This window comes from Monopterus albus, unplaced genomic scaffold, assembly GCF_001952655.1.
Source record: "Monopterus albus unplaced genomic scaffold, M_albus_1.0 scaffold14.1, whole genome shotgun sequence".
In the NCBI taxonomy this organism is placed as follows: Eukaryota; Metazoa; Chordata; class Actinopteri; order Synbranchiformes; family Synbranchidae; genus Monopterus; species Monopterus albus.
The window spans coordinates 2901641-2917957 of NW_018127894.1; the positions used below are offsets into that span (position 1 = coordinate 2901641).

The 16317-nt window shown below is 41.3% G+C and overlaps 2 protein-coding genes across 3 annotated transcripts in view; one reads left to right on the top strand and one right to left on the bottom strand.

Moving 5' to 3' along the window:
* The window catches only part of yes1 (YES proto-oncogene 1, Src family tyrosine kinase), a 22220-nt gene extending 15818 nt beyond the window's left edge, over positions 1 to 6402 (bottom strand). The window contains exon 1 of the mRNA XM_020591607.1: positions 6011 to 6402. The gene's annotated coding sequence lies outside the window, so the exon portion shown is untranslated. The remainder of the gene's footprint in view (positions 1 to 6010) is intronic.
* A 4129-nt stretch (positions 6403 to 10531) lies between these two features.
* adcyap1b (adenylate cyclase activating polypeptide 1b) lies at positions 10532 to 14005 on the top strand. Of its 2 annotated transcripts, XM_020591646.1 has the most exons (5): positions 10532 to 10843; positions 11210 to 11314; positions 12267 to 12401; positions 12773 to 12877; positions 13532 to 14005. In XM_020591646.1, exons 2-5 carry the CDS (start codon positions 11211 to 11213, stop codon positions 13713 to 13715), a joined length of 528 nt encoding a protein of 175 aa, XP_020447302.1. In that variant the 5' UTR covers positions 10532 to 10843; position 11210; the 3' UTR covers positions 13716 to 14005. The 2 variants fall into 2 exon arrangements, with proteins under 2 accessions (XP_020447302.1, XP_020447303.1); XM_020591647.1 differs by lacking the exon at positions 12773 to 12877 and having other exon boundaries at positions 10535 to 10843.
* The last annotated feature ends 2312 nt before the right edge of the window (positions 14006 to 16317 follow it).

Sequence of the window (16317 nt, forward strand, 5' to 3'; positions counted from 1 at the left end):
AACACTGATTTTCTCAGGTGTTCAAATACTTATGTTCAGCAGTGCAAGACAAATAAATTCTTTAAAAATCATACAATGTGATTTCCTGACATTTTGTTTTTAATTCTGTCTCTCAGAGTGGGAATGCACCTACAATGTGAATTTCAGACCCCTCCATGATTTCTAAGTGGGAGAACTTGCAAAATCGCAGGGTGTTCAAATACTTCTGTTCCTCACTGTATGTCGAGTAGTGTATGTACAGGTCACACACTGGTATTTGTATCAAAGGTTTGCACTGCCGTCTGTCATAGATGGAAGGACAGGACAGGACAAAAAGCAGGCAGAACACAGGAGAGGACGGCTGATATGGGCTGTATCTTTCCAGACATCAAAATGACAGAATGGTGTTTCTCACACAAGAGAATCATCTATCGGACAAGTGTAACACTGACAGTGAACCGACATACAAACAACATTAACCAAGGAACAACCAAGAGCTTTCATTTTGTAGTTTGGGTCAGCTCACATAAATTAGCTACTAAATTCACTAGCTAACTATAAGCTGGTGTCTAAACTAGCTTATTAAGACAACAAAGGGCATTTCTCACTATTGTTCACATTTAACAGACCCAGTGGCTTATTGAGAAATTAACTGTCAGGTTAATCGATAATTAAATTTAGTTACTTGAGTAACCTGAACTCCTGTTGCCACAGCCTCTTCCCCTCCCAACATCTTAATAAATGCCCCTGACATCCAGAGCAGAAACCAAACATGGCCACCACCCCTGACCTTTTCCTGTCACACATGCCAATCGCTTCATGTTTTCAAATGCTCAAACCACTTGTGCCTGATCCTAAAGCTATCTAAAACGTAAAACAGCTCACCTGGTCAACAACATGGTGTAACAGTGTCAGCGTAGCCTAAAGAGGGTATCAGCAGTTCACATGTTTTGTGGTGCCCTGGTAGCAAATACTTGAAGCTGGGGCTAATCCTGCTGTGATGACTAACAATCTGAGTGAGGGTAATGTTCTTACCATAAGGCTAGCCATCATGATCAATAACTAGAAAAGTGGAGAGTGATGACGAGCTGACTGAACGAAACACTCGATTCATCTCAACCAGTAACTTCAAGACTTTTCCTTCTATCAGCAGGTTCTTAGATCTGTGGTTCAGTCAACATTTTAAAACCTCCCTTTCCATAATGATGGGCAACTTTTCCTATTTGCACCATTATCTAACCTGAGGATCTGTGCCGAAAACAGCTGTGAATAGATCACAAGCCCGAGAGGGCCCACAGGGCTGGCAAATGGTCTGCCATGGCAAGCTGGTTCAACACCCACAGGTTTCACCTTGGATCCCATTTACTTTGGCCCAAAATACCAGACATGGTCTGCTGCGAAATCCAGAGTTTTATTATCTTAAAATGATGATATTTTTAGGAACTGGGACTGACATTCTGCTGCTGTCTAGACCCAGTCTCACCAAATTACCGCTGGTCATCTTTTTAAACTTTTTCAAAACTCCAGAATCTAGCTACATTTTTTTGAAAGTGGTCTCTGGAAGAAAAACAACAACAACAGCAACAAAATGTATACAACCACCCAGCTTTGAACCACCCAGGAAGAACTGTGCTCAGAGAACAGGAAACCTCACCTCTCCCCATTTAGCAGCACAGAGAACATCTGTTGGCTTCCACTTCATTCGGTCTCATCTACCTTTTGTCATGAACAAAGAAAAAGCGCCTTGCAGTGCTCCCCCACAGACCCTGAACAATACGATCCCATACACATGCTAACACTGAGCAGCACACATGCTAATAAGGGCACAGAGACACTACCCTGGCAGTGGAGCCAAAAAGCCCAACAATCAGTCAAGCCAAGTGATCCAATCTAAAACAACCAGATGCTTCTATAGACAGGAACAGCTGGAGTGAACAGTTTTATCACTGTAGCAAACTACTTAAAATTATTCTATCATATGCTGTTTTGTAGACAACTGCTTTCCAAACACTTCCCAGTGCATAAAGGACACGCAATTATAGAATGGGATACTTCAGTGAATCCTAGTATGTAAGTATTTCATTGAGACTTAACTGTCCTAACATGGCATATCTGAATGAAACCTTCCCATAAAATTTATTCAGCCGACCTAGTCTGAAAATATCTGCAGCCAACAGAAGGATCAGCCAGTGTTTTCCTTGTGTGAGACATATTTGACAAAGCTAATGACGACTCAAGTTGACTTCATAACCAGTCACATCGCAGGTAAATTACGGTGGTCTCTCTCTCAGGTGGCTTCCTATATGAGGCTGTTATATATAGTACATGATGAGATTAGCTGTACAAAATGTGCCAATCTTTTGGTGGCTCCAAGGGAACACACACACAATATCTCCTCAAACTCGTACAAATATGTGGGTCAAGGATCTCACTCAAAACCACTTTTGTAAATCACATTGTTTAAACTAGAACTCTAAGAACTTTGAGGCTAGTAAAATGGTTTGAGATACTTTATGTACTGTATTTAAAACTGTATATAGCTCAGTGGTAAAATCTATATTACCACACACACACACAAAAGAAAATATAAACAAGCTACATCAGCCAGCAGGGTCTGAAATTAGCACCCACTAGGCACCAAATGCAGGTAGATTTTCTATTTGGTAAGTAAATCCCAGAAGACCACCTGTCACACTGGAGGGTAAATGTGTGTGGCAAAGTAGTCATGTAATAAAACAGTATCCTGAGAATCTCTACAGGGCACCAGACTAACATTTCACAGTCTCTCAGATGGTGATGACTCCCACCTCTGCACAGCATCTCTCATCAGAACAGCTGTCTGTCAGCAGGAGGACAAAAATAGTTTTCATGTAGGCTCATCAGCAAGGAGTCAGCAGTGTTTATATGTTCTATTTAGTTTATTAATTCTACCATCTTGAACGGGGAGAAAGTAAAACCAGAATGTTCAGAGGCAGACAAGAAATGAAAGTAAACTCTTCTACATACTCCTGCACGTACAGTTTGTGTATAACTGTACAAGTGCAAGCAAAAAGCTGTAGTAAGTGTTCAGGAAAATGCTGGAGACAGATCCAATCCAAGCACATGTGGCATGTGAGGCTGTGTGCCAGGCTGCCACTGATGCCATGTCAGATTAAGGAGACCGGAGGCTGCTGTTTCCCTCAGAGCCCAGTATGACAATGCTGAGAGTGTCAAGAAGGAAACGTCTGCAACATTCAGGGAGACAAAACATCCCAAGACTAAATGTTATTCGGCAGTTAGCTCAGCCGAGAAGAGTTTACAGGCTAACTCTCTGTATCCCAAGCCTAAATGTTATTCAGCAGTTAGCTCAGTCGAGAAGAGTTTACAGGCTAACTCTCTGTCATATACACGTTTATTTGTACTGTATAGCCAAGTTAGAGCCACAGTAACAGGCTAAAAGATCATATAAAACCCAGGAATTTCAAAAGCAAAACAGAGAACAAATTAGAACATCTCGTAGAAAATTGTACTAGTATAATAACAATACATGTGAAAAGAATACCAAACAATACAGTATCTGATGTTCATGTACCTGCTCGCTTTATATTAGGCCAAGATTTGTGTTATTATTTGAGGTTATCTTTAAATCAAACAAATTCTTATCTGCTCTCAAGAAAATGCCCAAGTGTAGTTCTGACAGCAAAGGTACATAAAGCGCAACACAGCCGTTCCCTCTTGTTAACTTTCTGACTAATCAGATATGATGCAACTCTGGCGTTTTCTGGACGAGGCCCTTCGACCTTTGAGCTACTTTGTGTGACACTGCAGTCACTTGAGTCACAACTGTGATGCAGACTGCACTCTTTGAGCGTGTACTTCAGAAACAATAATATGGCACTGCTGATTTGGTATTGATCAAGACGCGTCTGTGGAACAGGGTAGTAAAAATGCTCTAGTACAGCGGCCTTCATGGAATGAAAGGCATGAGGCTACAGCACTGCCTGAAAAGAAGCCCCATCATTCATTTGAATGGGACCACTGCGCTGATGCATCAGGGTGTCAGTGCAATCCAGAAAAAAAATATATATACAGGGTCATCCATTGAAATATAATGTGGCATAATCCAGCAAGGCACTTGGCTAATCCAATATATGCAAGTACAGATTCCTGGTGGATTACTTTGCAGCATCCCTTCTGTTTACCTTGGGATTTTTACGACAGAAGATAAAACACCTGATGCATTGATATATGTCCAGGGTTGTTAAATCATGTCTCATACTGTTCCTTTTTTCCAAACACATTAATCTGTTATTCCAACTGGACTTCCTAGACTGTAATTCATCAACCTGAAGTAACCGGGCCGTTCGGAACAACTGGGAACACTTTTGCTCTCCAACGTGTTCAGACAACATGTTGTACACTCTACTTCTTTTCAGCTGCAACTTGACCCCAAATCTCTTGAACCTCTATTCCAACTTTAGAGCAGAGGGTGGTCAGGTATAATCTGTTGTACTGGGACCACACCCATACATTGTCACAAGGGGGCAGGGAATGCCAGATTATTAGAGCTGGTGCAGTTATTCTAACAAAAAAGGGAGTTTTCAAAAACATTTAGCTCACAGTAAACTATTGAAAAAGGCACCAACTTGTTATTGGTACTGAAATGTGGCTATCACTCACTCACAGAAAGATGAGCGGGTACAACGGACTGCAAACCATTACTGAGGCGTAACTCAGCAACTTCCCTGGCATGCTCTCCAAGACGCAGCTCAGTCTTATCTTCAGGGCAGCCTGCGATCTCTGCCAATCACGGTGAGTAGAGGGGGTCGGCAGGGGGAGAGAGAGGAACTTCCTTCCGAATCCATTCATGCCACTGAGGCCACCTGCTGTGCCTGTCAGAGGCCAGAGTGAGGCTGAGATAGAGAAAGAGCTATCTTCAAGCCATAATAAAGAAGAGCTCTTCTTGTTCTCTGTGCCCACGTCACCCACTGTGGATATGTGAAATCTGGGGATTCTCTTTTGTCATCAGAAACCCAAACATCTGTCCAGTTTCCCAACATGTGCGTGTGCCATATTATGACTTGGCCTTTCCACTGTGGTACAAGACGTTTGGAAGCTTTTAATTAGTGAACTGTAATGATACTGTAGAGTTTCATTCATGCCATGAGGACAGTCAACTAGTATGTGAGGATCCTTCATGCCTCCAGTTAAACTCAAGTCCCTGAAGCCAGGCCAACACCACCTGTCAGTGCTCCTCACTCCTCTGCCAACAGCCCTCTCCCCTCCAGCTGTGTGTCCATGTGTGTGTGTGTGTGTGTGAGAGAGAGAGAAGGAGGCATGACCTTAAAGTGTACTGGGACTGTACTAACAAAGGGATTACCATGGAGGAGGATTGTTGCAGCACCATGGTATACAAGCACGCAAACAGACGCATGGATTCTGAACATACGGTCACATACACCAGCACAACACTACAAGATGGTATTTTATGCCATCTTGCAAGTACAAATACCAGCTTTACAGCAGTGCAAGTTACACCATCACAATAAAAGCATGCAAGGACAAAGGTGAAACTACTGGAAAAGGTGTACATTCCAGGGAGTTTTGTCATTTTGGAAACTGTACAGAAGTAAAGGACTGTAACAGCTGAGGCCTACAGCAGCTGACTGTGTTTGTGTGTGTGTGTGTGTGTGTGTGTAGGAAATTGGGTGAGGCGGACAGACGTGCAAATGGTTAGGCTTTTAGGTTTACACAGTTAAACATTAATGTGAAATGAAGATGTACAGGCTACAAAAAGTCAGTATGATTTGGTATTTATTCATGGGTAAAACTCTCCAAATGCACCCTTTTCTAGGTTGGTTTGGGAGTCTTTCCACGTTGTTGTCCTGTCCCCACACAGATATGGTCCAGGACCAGGGTTAACAGTCTTCATATAATGCAGTGAGGAAACTCCGTGTCCTTTCTCCCAACTTTCTCTAAGTGTCACAGCACTACAAGGGCCTGTTCACTCCTATTCCCTGACAAAATGAGACTTTTGGGGAGCACTTCTTACCTTAAAAGCAACCTTAACAGTGTTGTACTTCGACTACATACGTCCCGTGATCTTTATTTTTCCCCTCACGTTTTTATTCCACGTCCCAAGAAGAGGAAAACCGCCGACAAAAGCTGTCTCACCAACGTGGAATCTCAGTCTTCCGTCTGTCCCATACCGATTAACTACTTCATCAGCCCAAACTCCTCCGCTAGGATCCTTTATATTCCGTTAAAACTGGGACACACCGCCAGCTGACACACACTGCTTAATATGGCGGCGGAACCGCTAAGCAAAACAGTTAAAATAGCCCCAAATCACCGCCTGCTGAGAGGTCAGTGCTGGCCCGAAAGACACACAACAATAGCCGGACTAGTCCTGAGGAGTCGACGAAACCAAAAAAGCAATAATGCTGCATTCACCCACTCTATTAAGACTCGTAATTTCAACTTTCCATACTTCACTCGGTTTCAATACACCAAATAACACACCCTAGTTTTTATCTTATGACCCCCTAAAATAAAGCAGTATCTTTTTGTGAAACCCCGTGACCTGTTGCAAATGTTTTCTTGTTGTGAACAGTTAAACCAAGGCCCCCCCCCCCCCCCTCCCATTTCCTACAAGAATAACTAATGTCTAACAAATACATTTTGTGTTAGCTCAGCTGACCCCTGAGATTTGACTCCCTGTTTGGGGTCCAGAACTCCACTTTGTGAACCACTAATTAACACGTAGGCCTATCATCATAAATAACAATGTTGCTGCTGTCCTGTAATAACTAAGGCAGTATCAAACTATTTTGATTATCAGTTAATCTGGGGATTATTTATTTAACACATTTATGTTTTAGTTTACAAAATGCAATGAATAGTCAAACATTTGCAGAGCCCAGGTGGTGATGCCATCAGATTGTGTGTGTTTTTAAGGCCTACAGTCAAAAACCAAAGAAATTCAACGGGTATGAAAGAGATGAATAGAACCTATACGTATGGATTCTTTGGCATTATTGACAAAGTAGTTGCTGATGATCAATTCAGCTGTGGTATTAGGCCTACTCTGCACAAGGATACCTTATAGACTAATACAGCAGCACAGTGAAGAAAACAGGATTTATGCTTTTAAATTGATGTTTTGAAACATGCATCTCTCTAAAATAATTTATTAAAAAGTCACAAATAATATCTTACAAAATTGGGTGCCTACGTGTCTATTTTTCTAGAGCATTTCTTTGTTTATCTGGATAAATACAGGCATACGGATAATTTCCGATAACACATGAACGTCGCATCAACTCCTATTGAATGGTTTTCCCGTGTGCCCAATATGGCCGACATCCCTGTCTCACATTAAAGTGAAAATCCACCATATTACTCCGTGACAAATACCTAACTATTCACGGTTTTATCACTCAGTAAAATCATGTAAAAACCATTCAATATTGAACTCAGACTTAAATGTCCTTCTGCGTTTGTGCCGTTTAACCTTTGAACCTTATTCACAACATGCAAGCATCTGGCGCCCTCTAGGTTTGATAGAAGGTTTAATGGGTTTTCAATTTTGCTTACACTTCTGCTGTCTTGAAATATAGTACAGGTCTAAGGGTGTTCAAATAAAAGCTGTCTACAGCACAGACTGTAAAACCATCTGCAGCTAACATATGCTGTATGTTAGGCCATTTATGGTTTCAGTTCTCTAACGTTCCCAAAGAGAAATATGGTGGAGATAGGCCTATAATATTGATAGAGGTCATTGCAAGATATGGCTGTTTTTGAAAGGGGAGGGTAATGCTGAGATGGTACCTTGCTTCAACACAAATGATATAACACTGCAAGCTCATTATGTCTATCCATCCATCCGTTATCTATACCACTTATCTTGAAGAGGGTCACAGGGGGCTGGAGCCAGTCTCTACTGACATTGGGATGAGAGGTGAGATACACCCTGGACAGATCAGTACATTATGTGTGAGACCCAATGAAGACATTTCTAAGTGATTCTGAAGTGATTTGCTGACCCCTACTGTCTCTGACCGCACAGTACACAAGCGGCACCACAAGTTTCCTTTAGGAGACTTCTATTAGAAAGCAGCCCCTGTGAGAAACAGCTATATGTACACAGGGAAAGAATCATACTCCACTACCATTTTCAGTAATGGAACAATTTCCATTTCCTGTTTTGTGTCCTTGTACGGTATCTTCACCTAACATAGACCTTGAACATTATATACAGTATCTGTGATTAAATACCCCATAGATTCACTTATAGAACCTGCTCATGTAGGCTATCAAAATAGATTATTTTACCCCAGATATACATTTGTGTAACATGGACGCATTATAATACAGTGTGAACAGCCTTCATTCCTAGGAGCAAGACCCACACACTGAAAAAAGACAAAACTCCCACAAATCATGTAGCCATGTAGTTTGTGATTTTTTGGTGTCTCTTTCTGGTCATTCTGTGTTTGTTTAAGAATATTTTGTATCTCTTTGTACTGGTTTTGCAAATGTTTGCAGTCGTGTTGTGCCTCATCCTGGTGGTACATGTGTTTGTAATTTTTTTTGCATCTGTTTGTAGTTGCTTTGAGTCTCTTTACGGTCATTTTGCGTCTCTTTGTGTTTGTTGTAGATCATTTTGCACGTCTTTGGGGATTCTGTGCATCTCATCATAGATGTTTTACATCTCTTTGTGGTGTTTTTGCATTATTATGTGTTTCTGTGTTCTCGTTGTGAATCTCTTCGTCATCCCTTTGTGGTTGTTTCGTGTCTCACTTTGTCTTGTGTCTCATTCTGGGATATTTGTTAGAAGAAGACCAGGGACGCCTTAACCCACAGATCCCCGGGGGCCTGTGGGCTTTTTGTTTTTATTAAGACATGTACATGCTGATAAGTAAGGCAGGACATTTACATTTATTTCATTTGACCATCTTTAATATTAGCTTTTCTTTTATGGAATAGTGATGGTTTTAAATAACTCACTTTAAGTAAAGCATATTGTTCTGCAGTAAAAGCACAAATGTTTTTTTGGGCTTGTTTACTCCATGAAGACTAAATGCAGGGAAGAGGCTTTACTCATCTTTTCCGTTTCCCTCATGTGTGCACTGGTGGTGATGATGAATGAACCTCACCGGAGCTCCCAGGTTTTTTCTCTCCTCTCCTCATGATGGCGCCGTTTGCCCAGGCTACAGAGCTACGTCTACACCTGCTGTTCCAAGCCTAAAATTAGTAGTCTGCTCCAGTTAAAACATATGGGGTTTAAGTTGTGCTTTTCATAGCAGTCACGCCCCGCGGAGAAGTTGTAGACAGGCCCCTCTGGCAGTCACCGGCTCGGTTCGTCATATTGCGTCAGCCTATAAACAAAAAGCTGACGTGAATCTTTCTCCTCTTTGTCAAACTCTTCAAATAGATGGTGAGCTACAGTATCCAGTGGTGTACAGTGCTGAACCAAAAGGTGTGGTGGCTGTAATGAGACCCCATATATACATCGAAATGAGATTTTTAGACAGGCGTCCACCGTCCAAACTCATATAACTTGCATCCGACATAAGGCATAAATATATATGTCATGAATATTAATGCAAAATTTATATTTCACAGCAATTTTATAGGAGTATATTATTAGCGAATAACAAGTAACATATTACAAAGGAGTGGCGACAACAAAGAGGTTCGACTTCATACCAAAATGCATCAAATTAGGCTTCATCAGCCCAGAATCAGAATCAGGCCCGAGTGGTTCGTTACCACGTATTTAACTGCATAGCGTCAACCTTCTCGGGGCTTTTTTCGTTTTAACGTATTAGTCACAGCACATTATAATGATACAGACAATTTGAGAACAATGCTGGGAAAATGAGCCAATCGTTAATAGAGCCACGCAGGGTGACAGCACTCTGAATCGGCATCCTGCTCCCCAGCTCCTATTCAAATCCGATTACGCATGGCGTTTAGTTCAACAATCTAAGGGATAGGCCGAGGCCTCGGCGCTGCCACTGCATGGCCATTAAAGCCACCCCCTTGTTATCCAGTGACCAATTATTGAGACGGATGAGGAAAAGTGTTTGTAAAGTCAGAAAGCAGCAATTTGAGACGATTCATTTCAGCACCGGACAGCTCCTGACTCCCAGGAGGCCTTGAACTTGGTCATCGGAAGCTTCCATCAAAACCATCCAGTCACATGAAACCACCACCACCAGCAAAGACGATCATTTCCCAGCTCAGTCATAATCATAACAGTCGCGGTGACCGACAAATGGTCTTTTAGGCTATTAGCAGTCACATTGTCCTGCGCAAAGTTCATGAATTCATGTGTGCATTCACAACCACTTCTACTTCAAAAAAAAGAAGAAAGTTTGGAAGTAAACTTCCATCTTAGGAGGGAGGTGAGGGGTGAGTCTGACGGATGCATCGATGAGGAAGGAACTGTACTATTATATTCCGGGAGGAAGACTTGATGACGTCTATAGCATCTTTAATGTGACATATTGGAGGGAGGAGGAGGAGGAGGGGGGCAAGGCTTAGGATACATGGATAAAAATCCAAGGCAATCACAGCACAAGACAAAAGTTTAGAGCAACGATATGCAGACGAATACACAGCGCGCCTTCCCACTGAGATCCTGTTTGCGACTGGTTGACTCCTGTTAACTGTGTAGAAAAGTGAGATAGGCTCTACTGAGGGGAACATAAGGAGACGACGGAGGCGCTTCAGCCAGGAGAGAAGTGCCTTGAGAAAGATAGCGTCTCTCTCTCTTTCTCTCCCCCCCTCTCTCTCTCTCACACACACACACACACTACCACAGCCGCGCCCGGATCACATCCTACAGCACAGCGCTCTCTCTGCTTTCCTGCTATAGGTATGTGATTAATTTGCGGATTGTCTTAAAACTCGGAGAATTTCATTGATGGAGAACGAGATAAAGTAATGGAAATTATTCTTTTTTCTGCACTGCATGGACATCTGCTGTTTGAATGACTTTCGCGCTGCATGCAAAGGATTGTGTCAATGCCTTCCATTAAACTTTTACACAATGGGATGAGTAAAAGAGACATATCTTTTTCATGTGAGCAAACGGACGCTGCGTTTATCCAGTTAACTGAAACAGGTTTCTAGTTTGTAATAAGAGAAGCAGAACAATTTGACAGAACAAAGAGAAAGCATGTTGTTTCTATATAGGACTGACTAACCTGTTTCATGTTACTGTTTTTCATTTTCCTAACAGCATGGCCAGTTCGAGTAAAGCGACTTTAATCTTGCTCATCTACGGAATCTTAATGCACTACAGCGTCTTCTGCACACCTATCGGACTAAGTTACCCTAAGATTAGGTAGGTGTTTGCGGTTTGTGCAGCTTTATAACCGAAATATTAGAGTAAATATTTTTAAATGTCTCAATTTTAGACGCTCAAACACCATGTTTCAGTTAGAGCATTGTGATTAACTATAAAGTGGTTCTGGATTTTGTACACTTTATGCCAAATAAGTGTGCGTAATTAAACAAAAGACAACCGTAATTATAAATGTGGGGATCAAGAGAAATGACAAAAAGGAAACAGGGTAATTTCAACACACAAACATGCAAATCATGTGTGGAAAATGACTGTGGAAATTGCGTAGAGGTATCTGTCCGGTGGGACGGTTCACAGAACTCCCCTTATTAAAAATGAGAGTGCAGTCAATGCAATGGATAGCCCATGGGATGACGGCAGACTGGCGTCACTAAGGAGAGGCGAGGCAAAACGAATAGGAGAGCTCTATCCATTTATGATTTATTCTTTTTTTTCCCCTGCGAAATGCTTTTCCACATTTTGGGCGTGGTTCTTATTGATTCTATTTTTTCACTGATAATTACATCATTCTTTTAGTATTTTTTTGGCTCCACGCCTACACTAAATGTGATCATTTTGACACCTATTGTTTCGATCTTTAAATAATTAATGAGGCTGTAGCCTGTGTTTGGACCACAAGCACTAAGAATTCGAAATTAAAAGCAGCTTTTTTCCCCGATTAAAGAGTGTTTGTAAAGATAGAAAAATCGAAGCTGTACACATTAAACACATCATTTTTTTGTGTGTGTCCAAATTTGATGAATTCGTTTTCTGATTTTATTTTAAAGAAACAGCTTTTGCATTTCTTGTTTTCGTTTTCTTGCCCTATAGCTCAATGCGTTTGACCTCCCACTGAATTTAGACGCAGATGCGGACATTTTGGCATTCTTTCACTCCTGCGTCCCACTTGTGCACCGATCAGATTTGTGATGAATGTTCTCTCCTTTTGCAGACTTGAAAACGACGCCTTCGACGAGGATGGCAATTCATTATCCGACATGGGTTTTGATAGCGATCAGATTGCTATACGAAGCCCACCATCCCTAAACGACGACGCGTACACTCTATACTACCCGCCAGAGAAAAGGTAAATGCGCTTTCAATGTCACAGCTAAAGCCTTGAGCTGGTTTCCATTTTAATGACTTATTTGCTGGTTGCGATAATGTTTGCTTGCCTTTGTTTTCCCCGGAGCTTCTCATGTTATTTGTTCAGTGTTATTTTCATACCGAGTAGCCTAAAATGTGGATTCCAATGCTGTTAATAATCAAGACAAAAAAAACAAAACAAAAAAAGCTTGACGGATACGTCATGTGTGTAAAAAGAGGCTCCGGTTTAAATGCTCCTAATGTGACAGTGGGCCTTCCAGTGTGTGGGGACATTTTAGGCTACTTTTGATCATTTTGTCTGCGCTTTTTAGTCACTGATGATCTATGTGTTTTGGCGTTTTATCATCTCAGATCAGAAAGGCATGCTGAGGAAGAATTAGATAGAGCCTTGAGGGAGATCCTGGGTCAGTTAACAGCGAGACATTATCTGCATTCTCTGATGACAATTCGTGCAGGGTAAGGGCATTTCTTATACGCGTTCACCAGCAGTCATCATTTTTTATGCTTCTCCGCTGCACAAATTCAGGCTGCTGCATCAGTGTCTATCATTTTGTGTGCGGGTTTCATTTATTCTAATTTTTTTGGTTACAAATTAAAAAAAACACGTCCAGACATTTCCATTTGGCCTACACCTCTTTGTTGTCTATTTTTTGGTTTTTGCTTGTTTGTTTTCTTCTGTCGAGGCGTAGCCCTGCGCTCATGAGGGTCGGTTTTCTGAGACTAAAACACTGCGATCAATGTGTGATTAATCCATTAACTGATTTTGTTTGCCCAACAACTAGTGAAAAATCATGCGTCAGAATATGCAATGAGCTGTGAATGAATAATTGATCAGTTTTCTAAAACACTTAAATCACCGTTTCTTTTACATTGTCCTGCTTGTCGCCCCTTTTCAAACGAAAAAATAAAAAATAAATAAATAAAACATCAACAACTGGATAACAGGCCCCAAATCCATTATTAATGATTGTTGGCAACTTTGTACCATGGCAAGATGAAGAGATTATCAAAGCTACGATGCAAAATGAAAAAGCGCAGAAACCTGCTGAGAAATCTGCATCTTTACCAAACCTACTTTGTTGTTTGTTTGTTTTTTTGTTTGTTTTTTAGTGATGACAACAGCATGGAGGACGAGTCAGAGCCCCTATCCAAAAGACATTCAGATGGGATCTTCACCGACAGCTACAGTCGCTATAGAAAGCAGATGGCGGTGCAGAAATACCTGGCAGCGGTTCTGGGAAGAAGGTACAGACAGAGAGTTAGGAACAAAGGACGTCGACTTGCCTATTTGTAGCGTTGTTAACGCGCCCAAACTGCCCTCCTGTGTATATACATCCAGTCGTTAAATCAAAGTCATTCAGATATGTCTGACCAACCAGTGGATTGCGCCTGTGTTCTCTCAACATGTATTTATGTATGAAGTAAAGCCATTAAAATGAATATTTTAATAATAATATCGTTTTTTTTCTTTTTGTACAAAAGCACTTGATACCGCACAGTTATAGCCTACTTTGTGGACCAATATTTTATTTTCATGTTAAGATGCTGAAAACATAAAATCACTTCAAAAAAAAAAAAAGAAAGTATAAGAAAAAAAAAGTTGTGCACCTTCAACATTATGCGCTTGAAATCTTTAAAGGTCATCTACATATGCAGAAAATAAATAGATTTTAAAAAGACAATCAAAGTATTGAATGTTATACTTATTTTTGTAACCAACGTTCTATTTTTTTAGTGTTGTTTGTTTTCCAAACAGGCCCAAAGAAGCAGTGAGCATGCTATGTGAGGCATATCCGGCTTATCCTAAATCACAGATGTTGTCCTTGTCCAATTTCTTCCTGTGTGGGTTTGTACAGCTTGCTGCCCCCTCCAGGGGAATTTAGATGGATTTTGTTGTACAGCTTCTCATTTGATGGATACCTGACCGACTTACATGGTCATTCATGTAACTGGTGGTAAATTACAACCATTTTTAAAAACAGAAATCCAATTGCAGGCTTCTGCAAAGGCATTATTGCCAATACTAAAAATAAAGGAAGCACTATAGTTGCTGTTAAAAGTATGCAGAAAACACTGCTTGCTCACTTGCCTCAGAGTCATTCACTGTCGGAGATCACTCATGCTCAACAGCACTGTGTAAAGAATGTTCCATATGTGTGTATTAAGTACAGCATAGAAGTGACACAGTGGACATATTCATCTCAATGTTGTCTGTGTTCAGTCAACAGAATATTTTGACAGAATGTGCTTCGGCTGTTGATTGTATTCAGGCGGCATTACAAACATCCAGAAAGGACCCAGTACATTTAAGAAGCAGGACATTCAGTGGGTTTTGATGAGAGGTGTTGAGGAAAGGTAGCATCCGAGTTACAGTTAGGAATATTTAACTCTTTTGTCGTATTTATTGGTGCATGTGGAAACTGACACCTTGCTAATTTTGCTTAGAAACTGCATGCCATTGTGCTTTTTTGAGATTATGCTATTTGGGAGGTAGGCTGTGCTAAGTGGGCACCACTCCCCACCGTCAGATGTGTTAGACATGTGAACGAGGAGGGCTAGAGATGGTGGAATCTGGTACTGCACTGACTTGTTGAATTTTTACCTCCCCTGCTACTGTCACTGTGGATATCCTAGGACAAGACACTGGATCCTCATTTTTACTGACTGCATTTGTCCTGATAGCAGCTCTTAAAGATTATTTTGCCTCTAGTTCGTTGTTCTAAATAGTTGATTTGACAGTGCTGTGGCTCAGTTGTTAAGACAAAGCTGATATGCGTTAAATGTCTGCTGGGTATGTGCTAAAGAGATGAGGAGAGTGTTAGGAGAGAGAGAGAGAGAGAGAGAGAGAGAGAGAGGTATGCATGGAGAAGAAGAGAAGGCAGGAGACAGTGAGACAATGTGTGCATGTGTGTGAGAGAGAGAGAGAAAGAAATGTAGGCTGTTACCTAAGGGACAGGTTACAGCGCCCATGAGCCAGAGAGAGGTCAGTGTACCTGGATGCAGAAATGCAGAGAAGATGAGAGCGCCGCTGCATCACCTCACCTGCTAAAGTGAGATCAGGGTCAATGAGTCTGATAGAAAATATCAGATGCTGAATTCCCTTCACTTTGGTATCAGTAGAAAGATGAACAGGATGTGAGTGAAGCTGGGCAAGACCTGCTGACGTTCCCTCTCACACTAGAAGGGAGGTGAATGAAATTCAGCTCTCCAGCAGAGAGAGAGATCTTCCCACTGACTTTTACTAGAGAAAAATCTTGTGTATGTATTCAATATTATGCAAATGCAGCTTTATGCACCCCTGCAACCCAATCAATGGCCTGTGCTCCAACATAGAAACTATCAATACACTTTTTCTTCGATTTGGCTTTATCCTGTACAAGCTTTGTGTGAATATGTGTGTGCATCGATTGCATATTTGTGTGCATTTCTTTTTCTTTGAGTGCATGTGTGTGTGTGTGTGTGCATTTAATGTTTGTTTGTGTAAATGAGTGACTGAGCACGCATGTGGAGGTGGAAACAGCTTTTGGCTTTGGTGCCTTGCTTCGACGTGAGAAAAAACAAAACTTCAAAAAAAAAAACAACCAAAAAAAAAAAATAAACGCCACAAGTGACAGATGGCAATTTTAGTGGCCCTACAATGCTGCAGTCCATTAGCTTACATCGAAACTTCCTTTTACTCTGTTTGATCACTTGGCTTAGTCGGCCCCAACAGTAGAATTAGGCTTTTTTTTTTTAAAGCATGGCCAATGATTTATTGAGGAAAACATAAAATAAAAAAGAACAGAATGTATATGTTGGTGGAGCAGGCAATGTGTGTGTGTTTATGTGTGCGCATGAGTTTGGGGTGCTTAATGTCCGTGAGAGTTGTGAACAATAACCAGTGTTTGTTACTGTTG

Bases quoted from the DNA above. Each gene is read 5' to 3' on its own strand.
- adcyap1b (XM_020591646.1), top strand. From the start codon at position 11,211: ATGGCCAGTTCGAGTAAAGCGACTTTAATCTTGCTCATCTACGGAATC. The intron at 11,315-12,266 runs GTAGGTGTTTGC...CTCCTTTTGCAG, and splicing joins CTAAGTTACCCTAAGATTAG to ACTTGAAAACGACGCCTTCG. The intron at 12,878-13,531 runs GTAAGGGCATTT...TTTGTTTTTTAG, and splicing joins CTGATGACAATTCGTGCAGG to TGATGACAACAGCATGGAGG.